General features: G+C 36.4%; 1 protein-coding gene across 9 annotated transcripts in view; it reads left to right on the plus strand.

Annotated features, from left to right (window-relative positions):
* Nucleotides 1-12081, plus strand: part of dennd3a (DENN/MADD domain containing 3a) — a 141119-nt gene that overhangs the window by 95241 nt on the left and 33797 nt on the right. For 8 of the 9 annotated variants that reach the window (XR_012099194.1, XR_012099195.1, XM_073047828.1 and 5 more), the window contains 5 exons: nt 2000-2104; nt 6782-7041; nt 8980-9147; nt 10283-10409; nt 11292-11390. Coding sequence is in view for 7 of the 9 variants with exons in the window: in XM_073047828.1 (XP_072903929.1) it covers nt 2000-2104; nt 6782-7041; nt 8980-9147; nt 10283-10409; nt 11292-11390 (759 nt within the window). In the remaining 2 variants the exon portion in view is untranslated. The remainder of the gene's footprint in view (nt 1-1999; nt 2105-6781; nt 7042-8979; nt 9148-10282; nt 10410-11291; nt 11391-12081) is intronic. The other variant, XM_073047836.1, reaches the window with a different exon arrangement.

Here is a 12081-nt window from a genome sequence, read left to right on the forward strand (position 1 = left end):
GCATTGATGGTTTCCAGTTGCCCTGGTATCTTTTCTCCATGACCGCAATGTCCTGGTGAAACCTTTCACCATGTTCGTCACTAACACCACCAAGATTTGCAGTGAAGAAGTCTAAATGGGAATGCAGAAAATGAATCTTTAGTGATAAGTTGCATTTCATGGTTTTATATGCTTGAAGCATGCTTTCAACCAGCTGCATGTAGTTTGGTGCTCTGTAAATGCTGAGAAAAATTTCAACAACTTCCTTGAGTGCCTTCCATGTGATTTTTTCCAGTCCCACTAGAAATTCTTCAAATTGCCTGACTTTGATGACCTGTTTGATTTGTGGACCAACAAAAATGCTTTCCTTAATCTTGGCATCAGTTATTCTGGGAAGCATCTGTCTCAAATATCAAAATCCTTCATAGAAATTTTTGTGCCTGGTGATAGCAAATTCCGTCCTTACAGTCCTGAACCCAATAATTATTACTAAAACCTGTCCTGCCATGCAGCAGCCGCGCCGCCTAAACATGCCCAAGCATGCCTGGACAAGACAGGAAACTTTCCAGCTTACATTGTAGGCAACATTTTAATTGACTTGAATTACGAATTGAAATAATAAACATAAGTTTATTTTTAAAAATGGTGCGTGATAGGGAAATTTCTTGGTGATTTTCATGATCAGTAGCCCAAAATTCACAAGATACACCTAAAGGTATTAAAGAAGCAAAATCTTTGTTGTCCAGTGTAATTAAACTTTTCAGTATGATTTTAACTTGACTCAATCCGCTTGAGACAGGATCAGGTTGACACTTTGCCTTTGCATCATTCCTGATTTTGCTTTTACCTCCTCAGTTTTGATCTCCACTTATCTGCATGTTTGTCAGTTCTTTTCATTTTTTTTCTCCTTCTTTCTGTTTCTAATGATACTTGATTTCTTGATATGATTTTTCCTTTTCTTCATGTAATCTTGTGGTTGGCATCCATCTGTCTCAAAGGACAATGGATGATGATCATCATTATCACAAGCCTGGGTGAAGGTTTGGAGATCCTGAGATGTCCAGTCATCAAGATCCCCTCTCAGCCTCACCAGTGTAGTCCAAAGGAAAGCTTATGAAGCAATACATTTGGTACCAGCTTGGCTGCAGGAGCTGCCAGAAGGGTGTTCAATGATGTCCAGCTGCCTTAGGGACTCCACTCTGGATTTGCAGTCTGGATTTACTCCTGTAGCCTCCGTCTCTCTCAAGACTGCCCACAAGGTAGTGGGGCTATTTACCAATAGCTGGGGATCTGGTTCATGAGCAAAAGGGCAAGTCCACACATCGGTGAGACTGCGTGCTATGTGTACAGAGGCCAGACCTCCTCCCTTTTGTAGTTCAACCTGAGTCCGAAAGAAGTTCAGTTTCCATATGTTGCCTGTGAGGAGGTACTACATGAGGCTTGCTGTTGGAGAGTCTATGTACTGGCAGGGAGAGACTTGCACATTCAGTTCTCCTTTTCGCTAACTAGCCAGAGATGGAAGCTGAAAGTGAGAGCGACAAGCACTACCCACTATACTACCACACTGGATGCATCACAACAACCATTTTGACACCTTTGTAATCCATATGAAATTTTCCTTCAAATATGATTTAATGCTGTGCAGAAAACTAAATTGCACTTCAGTTGTTAGCAGGAGGTAGGTATTTTCCAACTTCCAGAGTTAAATCTTTATGAATTCTAGTTTATTCTTTTCAAGCTTTTTAGGAAATTTTGATAGCATCGCTGTTATTCCTACTTCAAAATCCAATTCAATAATGATAGTTACTGCTGGCCAGTTTTAAGCAAAGTCCTTTTGTCCTTGTCAGTTGAAGCTTCACTATTGTAAATTCCCACCTCTTTTAAATTGACCCAAAGTTTCATTAAATTTTAGATCTAAAATAGTGGGTGACTTCTATTAAGCAGGTTAAGGAGGGAAGTAATCCTTCACCCACTTCTTAAAACACTTCTCCATTGTTTTACCTATATTGTTTTCCCTCAGTCAAATCTGAAACGAGCAAACTTAAAAATCGCAACATGCCATCCGATCCAATGCCAACAGTTAAAGTGGTTTCAAGATCGGTGTTTTATGTGTCGCCTGGGACTGGTAAGCAGAATATGATGCTGGACCATCACCATAACCTAACACTACACTAACATTCATGTTTTTTAAAATTAAAGTGTTATGCCCAGATTTCTTTAAAACTCATCTACTTGTTGAATGTCCTTTTATTAATTTAGTGGTAAAGCAGGCATTTACTGAACATCTCACTGTCCTTTTAAAAAAATGGAAATGAGCTGAGTTCCTTAACTGTTGCGGTGCTTAAGTGGAGGTTCTCCTTTTATTCCATTCTGTAACTGATTTCAATACTCTGATTCAGTGATTCATAAGATATATCGGCATGCCAAAGTGTGACTTGGTGGGACATCAAGGGTGATGGTATTCACTAAAGCTTGTAGGGTTAATGGGTACTGATGAAAAAGTCTTGTTGATCTCATGTAATGTATCTTGTAAGTAGTCGTATACATAACACACTAGTGGATGAGAGAGGGAGTGGATAGAAGTTGGTGGAGTGATAATCAAGTGCTTTGCTTTTGATATCAAACTTGTTGAATATTGTTGCATTTGCACCCATTCAACATGTTGAGAACATTCCAGCAAAGTTTATGGTTTGGGAATTGGGAGGTGCCACTTATTTCAGAATACACAGCACTTTGCTCATATGCAGTAAACTTGCAATTTAATAGCTAGTCCAGTTGGGTTTTTGACCCTTATTGTTTGTGGGGAAAATTGGTGCTGATGTTGGTTATAAGGTCATGTGATTAGATTTTCTTCTTACTGGAGATGATGATGCTGGGTGTAGTGTGGCATGAATATAATTTGCCCTTATCTCACCATATTATTGATTTGGTTTTCTTGCCTAATGACATGGACTGTCCTATTCAACTACAGTTCCTGTATCATTGACGTACTGTACATTGTTTGTCTTTATTTTCTAGTCTTTGGTGTTAAATGTATCATCATAATTTTCAAATCCTGCCATGGCTTTCCTCTTACTAACTTTTAATCTTAATAATTGCTTCACTCCAGTTCTGGATTCTTGTGGATCCCTGATTTAAATCACTGTACTATTGGCAATTATGGTTTCTGTTGCTTAGGCTTTCAGATAAGGAAATTCCTCCTTAAACTTATGTTGTAAGACTTAAACTTTTTTTTTAAAAGCTACTCTTTCAACCAAATTTTAGACGCCTAATTTCTGTTGCTGTTATTCGGAGTTAATAATGTACTTCTGTAAGATTTCATGTTCTTAAAGGCAAGGTATTATTGCATACATATCATTGGAATCATGGCAGCACAGAAAAAAGCACAAAGCCCATTGTGGATGTGCCAGCTGCTTGTAGAGCAATCCAGTCATTCCCATTTCCTTAGTGTATTCCTGTAGCCCTGGAAGTTTATTTTCCCCCTAGTGCCTGTCAACTAAGATCATTAATTATAAGCTTTGAAGGTAACAAGTTTGAAGTCAACAACACAATACACAACAAAAAAACTAATTGTACCTCAAACCTCTGGTCCAAACCTGTGATCTTGGTTTTTGTGCTGTTTTTGGTCCTTACGCTATTAGTCTGTAGGAACAAACAAAAACTGTTGGATGAACTCAGTGGGTAAAGCAGCACCTGTGGAGGTGAACAATAGTCTTTTGCTCCAGTAAACAGGAATTATTTTTATTTGTCTATCCTAACTAAATTTGCCATAATCTTGATCTAACAAATTTCCCAGTAAGTTTCTTTCCTAAAAGGAAAACAATCACAGCTTCTCCAACCTCTGGTTAAAAACTTTTTGTTTCAGGGAATCATTGTGGTAAATCTCCTCTGTACCCCAGAGGACCTTCATATCCTTCCTAAAGTGGTGACTGGAGCTGCATTTTTAATGCTAATCAGTCTAAATAGAGGTAAAGGTTCAGCATAAGTTCTATGCTTTGTACTATAAAGATGGATATACTATTAGTATACAGTTTGCTAACTATTCTTTCATTAAGTCCTGTCAACTTCAAAAATCTATGAACATGAACCATCAGAAATCTGTCGCTATATGCTCTTCAGAACTGTGCATCTTCAGTCTGCATTGTATCTCCCAAATACTTCTGTCAATATGCATCATTACACACATTTTTGCTATAAGGTTTCAATTGCCAGTTTGTGACAATTCAAGTTTTGCAAATTGAGTTATGAGTAATGAGTGCCTCTCAATGTTCAGGAGTGCCTCTCTCATCCCAAATACTTCTGTCAATATGCATCATTACACACATTTTTGCTATAAGGTTTCAATTGCCAGTTTGTGACAATTCAAGTTTTGCAAATTATGATATTTTATCCTATATAATGATAGTCAAGTCATGAAATATTACAGCAATGTTCTTCGCACTATTCTTAGAAATACCAGTGTCCACTATTAACAACCATTCACCAGAAGAAGCTCCTTTGCCTCATTAAGTTTTTTTATCCAAGTTAGCAATTTCTACTTCATGAATCTCAATTATATCAGTTTTTTGAGGGTGTATTATCAAGCACATTGCTAAAATTCACGAAGGAAACATTCACTACTTTCCCCTTCCTGTTTATTGTTTATAATATCTTAGCAATCACAGTTGCTAAGTCGACCTGCCTGAAGAGTACAGAGATATCCTTCTATTCATTACTGAACAAGGATGTAAAATTGGCCACTTTCTAGTCCTCTAACACCATGCCATAATCAAATGATGATTGGAAGATTGATTGCAGATCTTCTTCATTTTCCATCTCCCTTCAAGCTTGGAATTGAAGCCATTCCAGGTAGGAGACTTATCCACTCTAACCATAGCCAGGTTGTCCTGATCAATCTATCAACATTTAATCCCATTGATTATCTAGACTATTTCTGTTTTGTAAGCATCTTCCTCCCCAAAGAGTATTTTGTTCTTTGTATTGTAGCTGTGCCCCATTGCTCTAAATCAGGGGTTCCCAAACTCTAATGCATGGACCCCTACCATTAACTGAGGGGTCCATGAACCCCAGGTTAGAAACCCCTACTCTAAATGGATATAATTTTCTTTGTCCGTAACAGGTTCATGATGTTGAGGACATTTGGGTTTTCTTTTATGTTAGTTGTCATTATATTGCAATAATATTTAACTTCTGACACTCTTGTGGTCCTTTTAAAATTCTCTTCTCTACTTCTTGTATTTAGTGCAATCTGCTACTCTGTTCCTTTTTGTCTTGGCAATCTTTGTTCACATTTTGGTTCAATATATTATTGGAAAGATACTGCTTGGGCTGCTCAAAATGGTTCTGAGACATGAGGCTAAATCTTGAAATGTTTTTGGAGTGAAATTTTTGACATATAATTTGCATTGAGATGAGAATGTTACCCCAAATCTAATGCTGAGATCATGAAGTTTTTCAATGGGAAGTTAAAAAAAAGTAATATATCAAATGCCACATTTCATTAAATTTTAAGAGAAAAACTTTTGTGGAGAAACAAATAGAATTTTGAAAATGTATATGTTCTTTATGAAACACCCTTGTACTGCTGATTTAGCTATTATTCTTTCTGCTTCCTTTTCCATTCTGGTGTGGGTGTTAAGACAACTTATGATGTCAATGTGGAAATTGAAGACTCTTCCACAAATGGTGGCAGATAAAATAAGCAGATAGCGGGGGTTACAGTGGCAGGTAGTGTAGTTTTTAAGAGTGTACTTCTGCTTATTCAAGGATGTGAATGTTGTTGAAGATTGAACTTGACATTCTCAGTGCTAAATTAATAGTTGCTTCTGCACTTCAGGTGGTCATGTTCCCAGAAGACACTGGGAATGGTGCACTTCAAGAAGGTTTTGAGTACATCTGTCTTGGAACCTTTTTTATCTTGATAATGTCTCCTCATGATAGAGCTCTTAAAAAGTTCTTCTTTTGTGAGTAAAGTGTCAGGCATGCAGTGTAGCAGAATGAATGTAACTATTCTGGGGATATTGACCTGCCAGTAGGTGCTGACGTTAGTGCACTGTCCACCCAGAGAACTTGGGAATATTCTGTAGATAGTGCTGAAGGCTGTTTAGGAGATCTGATAGAGGAATGAAAGAAAAACAAATGCTATCTCTTATGATATATAATTATGATTTCATATAAAAGGTTGTGTTAGTGAATTAATTTTCAAACAGCTCTCATAGCTTTATTTGTTGTTTTGCTTTAACTAATATTTTCTCCTTTTAACTGCTTCTAAGCAAGAGCTGTTTTGCGTTTGGCAGTTTTGAAGAATGGTTGATGATTCAGCTGAATGCAATTGATCCAAAATCCTATTGTTGCTTGATTATGTGTCTTGGTGTTTCAACATGAAACATTATTAAGCTGTCAGAAGTTTTTCAACATTATGAATTCAAGAGTTTTAAGTATTGTTATGAACCATAGTATTCTGCATAGACTTTAATGCTTGAAAAATGGTGGGGTGAATTATTTCTCAGTCTTCATTTGGATGGGGCTTTACTACTTTACTACTAATATAAATAAAAGTAAAATTTGTATGCATATACTTCATTCAAATTTGATAATAATTTGGAATAATTAATAATACTGTCATTGTTTTGTTGCATTACAGAGAAATAACAGTATGGAAAATGAAAACAAGTAATAGGTCTTCTCTTAGATCGGGAATGCCTTTGGAAAATCTTTTAATGTCTACGTTGAAGAAATTTTTGAAATTAATATTCTTTTAATGAAAGTCACACACTTAGAATTATTTTTATTTGTATTTAAGGACATTTGAAACAGATTGATCCTGAGACATTTAAAGACTTCTACAACTTTTGGAAAGAGTCAGAAGCTGAGGCTCATGAAGTTAATCTTCCTTTGGAAGTGATAGAATATCTGGATGAAAATGAGAGTGTATTTAAATTGTCATCATCTGTGAAGACCAACTATGGTGTGGGAAAAATTGCATTAACACAGAAACGGCTTTTTCTTCTTAAAGAGGGCAGACCTGGCTATGTTGAAATCACCAATTTTAGAGATATATTGGTACTACTTTTGAACTGTTCTTTTGACCTCGCTTTTGGAATGCTTGATAATTTTTCTTGTCTTTCTATTAAGTAATAGAGATGATAACCTCACTTGGGTTGCTGCCCAATCAATTAAAAATAAACCCTTCCCTACATCACTGGTAATTGCTCTGTTGGTCAGAGTTGACCTTGGACATTGTGTCCTAGCTTTCTAAATAAGCAAGCCTGGGCAGTACAATATGGAGAGCAATTTGTTGCCCATGTAGCAAGCTCCTCCTTTTCATGCAGCTGATGGACCCAAAGAAATAGGAGAAACTGATACAGTTTGGTACCAGCAGCATTGCAGGAGTTGCTAGTCAGCATTGAACCCAATGTATGACTATCTTAGGACTCCAACTCAGGATTTTTCCCCTTGGGGTTTACTCCTGAAGCCTTCACCATGAGTGGGTATAGCCGCAAGGTAGCAGAGGTTTGAGATCAGAGTTTTCTTTCTCTTACATGAGCTGCCACCCACGGCTGATGAGCCCCATCTGTCTGAAGTAACTGGTTTTAAGGTGCCAGTAACCTGCCTTTTCTTGTCAGTAGAAACAGCTCTGCCAGGCTTAGTAGCTATTGGGAGCATTTAATAGGAAGTGCGAGCTTGTCCCCATTGCCACCCCCAGCTGTAACAACCTTAAGGAAATACTTGATAAATTCATGATAACATAATAAAAAATAGCTTTACTAGGAATTTAATTAATGTACTCTAAAGAAACAGTTCTCTGTTTTATTCAATTGAACTCTTTAAAACAAAAAAGTGGGTTCTATTTTTCAATAGAATAGGACAGATAAGATTGTTGATATCTTATCTGGTTGACTTTTAAGATATATTGACCTTCATTAAATAAACATAGAATTTGGACTTTTGAGATAGGAAGTAAAGAAATTAATTTTAAAATAGCCTATTCCATATTTTAATTAAATTCGAGAGGTCAGGATGATGAGTATTCTAATGCTATATTGTTTTGAAGTCTTTTATTTGATTTTTAACATCACAAAGTAAAATTAACTATATTTCTGAACAACTTCTGTTTGTAAAGTGTGTTTAATTGGAGAATACCTCACAAGGTGCTTCAAAAGAAGGTGAGAATACAGAAAATATTTAGATTTAGGGAAGATAGTTAAAGCTAAGCTTGATGTTGGCTTTGTCTTAAAGGTGGGTGAGGTAGGGTGATGGGGTGGGATTGGTTGTAAATTGTAGAGTTTTTGCAGCAAAAGGCAAGTGAAGAAGTGATTAAATACATTGATGTTAAAAACACAGGAATGGGGAAGTACATCTATCTCAAAGGTTTTTAAAGGCATAAATAGGATACAGAGATTATGATGGACAAGACCGTACAGTATTTGAAAACGAGGTTGAGAATTTTTAAATCAAGACTTTGTTTAAGAACAAGCTATTGTAGTTCAGCTGAGATGTTAGATGAAAGGAATAGAAGCAGGAAAATTGTTTCCACTGTTAGGTAAGACTAGAACTAAGGGTTATAGTCTAGATTCAAGGGAATAGATTTAGGATGAAGATGAGGAGAAAGAACTTTTCTGAGAGAGTGGTGAATCTGTAGAATTCTCTGCCCAGGAAAGTAGTTGAGGCCACCTTATTAAATATTATTAAGACACAGATTTTTGCACAGTAGGGAAATTGAGGGTTATGAGGAAAAAGTCAGGTAGGTAGAGCTGAGTCCATCACCAGATGAACTACAATCTTATTGAATGGCAGAGCAGGCTCAAAAGGCCAGATGGACTACAGCTCTTCCTACTTCTTATGTGAGTAAGAATTGTGAGTTATGATAGGAGCACAAGATTGTCAAGATAAGAATTAAAGGAGGCTAACTGAGAAGAGGTGAATCTGGGTGATGTAAACTGTGAAGTAATTCATTAAAGAAAACTCTTTTTATGTGCTATTTTCTCCCTCTTTTGTTAGGAAGTTGAAAATATATCAGTGCTGTTTTTTCCACTTCGAATCCCTGCTCTGAAAATTAAAACTCAACTGAAAGAGCCATTTGTTGCAAACCTGAAGACTGAACGTGATCTTTGGCAACTGATTGTGAAAGAGATGTGGGCTGGGAGCACAATGGCAAATAAGCACAAGGTGTGGATGCTTATTATTTCAGATTTGCCCTATAAGACTCAATTGAAACCCTTGATTAACTTTAACAGATTTAATAAGAATCCCAAGGGAAATATTGATCCACTGATACTGTCCATTCTCTAATGTATACTCAGATGTTATAGCTATCTTACTTTCTTGACTACCACAAATAACTAAGCATATAATGAAGGCTTTTCTTTATAAGAGAGTATGGCCACAGCAAATGCAAAGTGGATTCAATTCAAATGGAACTTATTCATTCAAATGGGACTTAAAATTAGTTAAATTTAATGACAGGACAGCTGGAATTGGTGGATTTGATAGACAGGAAAAACTTGGTTTTGGACAGGAGGTGTCAGCTGACATAAAAGGTGACAGGTGGAATGTCATTGACCCTGAAGTAAGCAGCTATGGTTAATGGATGTGTGGTGATAAAATTTCAAACAAAAAAATCAGAATGGTGAAGTATGATCACGATCTTTTGTTAAGCACATAACTTGGTGGTTGAGTAGTAAAAGCAATAGTAAGAGAGGACTTTTTCTTCAATCAGCAATAGTATTTAAGCAAGCACTGGTGATGGGTTGTGATTTTGCTGCATTTAAAATGAAAGCTTTGTTGTTGATCTGAAGGAAGTTGTAACTTAATCAAATTCATGTCATCCAGATTGTCTAGCAGAAGGGAAATGGTTGCGGAATTGGAAGAGTGATATCCAAGTCACAAAAGCTTGTGTGTAAAATTAACCACATGGCTGGAGTGAATAATGGACAGTGATCAGATTAAGAATGGATGGTAAATCTTTTGTTAAAAGAGAGGTAAAACTAATATTGAAAGTGTGCTGTCTTCATCGAAATAGCTAAAAATGGAAACTTTCTTGAGCAGACAAGTTGAAATTGGGTTTGGATTGAAGACAACACAGTTCACTACATCATACACGTGGATGTAAGAAAAGTGAATGAAAATATAATGGGGAAAAATAAAAAAGGTCAGATTCAGTTATAAAATCTTGAAATTCAGATCACCTTCATTTCTGTAATGTGGAGACTGCTTTATGGTGTAACTGAAGTATTTTCAAGTTTTCAATCACACATTTTCCAACACTCAATTTTCCAACACTGAATTATTTTTAACTTTTTAGGATCCACAGTACATTCAACAAGCATTGACAAATGTTTTGCTGATGGATGCTGTGGTTGGATGTTCGCAATCACGAGCCATTTATGCTGCGTCTAAGTTGGCTTATTTTGACCAGATGAGAAATTTGGGTAGGAATAAGAAATCTTCGTTAACTTTTCTGATTTTTAATCATTTTGTGTAACTTTTCCTGACTTTGAGACAGTATTGTTTATTGGTCATAAAATATAATTATAAGTATAAATATTGGCTAATATTTACTTGTTGAAAGCCTGTAGTAATAGAACTTGATGACAGGTCCATAAGTAAGTTACAGAGATATTATCACATCTAAGTTATGATAAAATTAAATGTTCATTCTAACAATACAGAAAGTGTTGAAGTGCACTACTGGCCTTTGCTATTTTTTGGTTGGGTGGTGGTGGATGGGTGGAAATGCATTTCTCTAAAATCTTTCAATGTGACCACCAACAATGTAAAACATTATGAAGTGGGACAAGTGCATCAATAAAGAATACTTCACAAATGTGTACACCTATGCTTTAGGCAACTACCTCCCTCGTCATCCCCTTCCTTTGATCCCTCACACTCGAAGACCACCATGTCCCAACTGCTTCTCCCTTGCAGTTTTTTCTAACCGTGGCACACCTTTATCACATTCCTGCCAACACTTTGGTCTCCAGTTCCTGACCCTGGTCCCAACTGCTCTTCTGCCTGTGTATGTGCCCGTATTCAAAATGCTATCCTCACAGCTGCTCCCAGTTCCCCCGATGTTCCATTTTCACATTTACTTCTGTTCTCATTATGCTCTGCACAGTTTGCTCTGTTGCTACTAAACTGCAGTGTTGGCCACACTCCATCAGATAATTAATATTCCTGTACGTAGATTTCTAAATCCAAATGTGGTTACTCTATAGTACTGATTAAATACTGACAAATTTGATGTACATGTTAAGATTTTTTAAAGACAGACATTTCTGTTTACCTTCTGTTTTATCATAAATGTATTCTAGTGATTCCGAAAACGACTTTGGAGACTTTAAAACAAAAGATAAACCCTTCTGCTGGTCAAACTAGTCCTCAAGCTGTGAATGCACTCTTGTATACATCAGGTAAAAAAAGAATCAGTTATTTTAAGTAATTAGATACTGTTAAAGTATTTTATATAATATTTGTTAGGCCCTCTAAAATAGAGCTTTTTTGTCCATATGGAATATACTAAATCTGTGTGATTTAAAAAGGATAATTCAAGAATGCACAAACATTTTATGATTCAGTTGCAAGGGCAAAAGTAAAGATTGAAGTTTATTATCCAATCTATCGTTAGTTTCTTGGGAAGTGGGTTTGATTACCGGTATATTGGCATCTCATAGTAAAAACATCCAGGCAGTATGTTGTAATTGTCTAATAAGAAAAAATGTTCAAGTTGATCATTGACACTGAGTTGTAGCATTAATTTGCTGGTTTAAGGAGAGAAATATCAGGGAAAGGGAAGGACATCTCACCATTTTCCAAATTCTATGTGATGTCAATTTTCAATTTTGTTTGTTGATCAACTTCTCTTTATGTGGAAAAAAATTACTCCCCAGCTTCCTTTTAAGCATCCTCCCACTCACCTTAAACTTGCACCCTCTAATTTTAGACACCCCACCATGTGAAACAGATACTGACTATTTAGCATATCTATGCTCAGAATTTTATATACTTCTATCATGTTCACCTCAGCCATCTGCGCATCATGGAAAACAGACCTGACTGGTTCTATCTCTCATTATAACTCAAGCCCTCTAATTGCATCCTTAT

Source organism: Hemitrygon akajei, chromosome 1 (genome assembly GCF_048418815.1).
Source record: "Hemitrygon akajei chromosome 1, sHemAka1.3, whole genome shotgun sequence".
NCBI classification, from domain to species: domain Eukaryota; kingdom Metazoa; phylum Chordata; class Chondrichthyes; order Myliobatiformes; family Dasyatidae; genus Hemitrygon; species Hemitrygon akajei.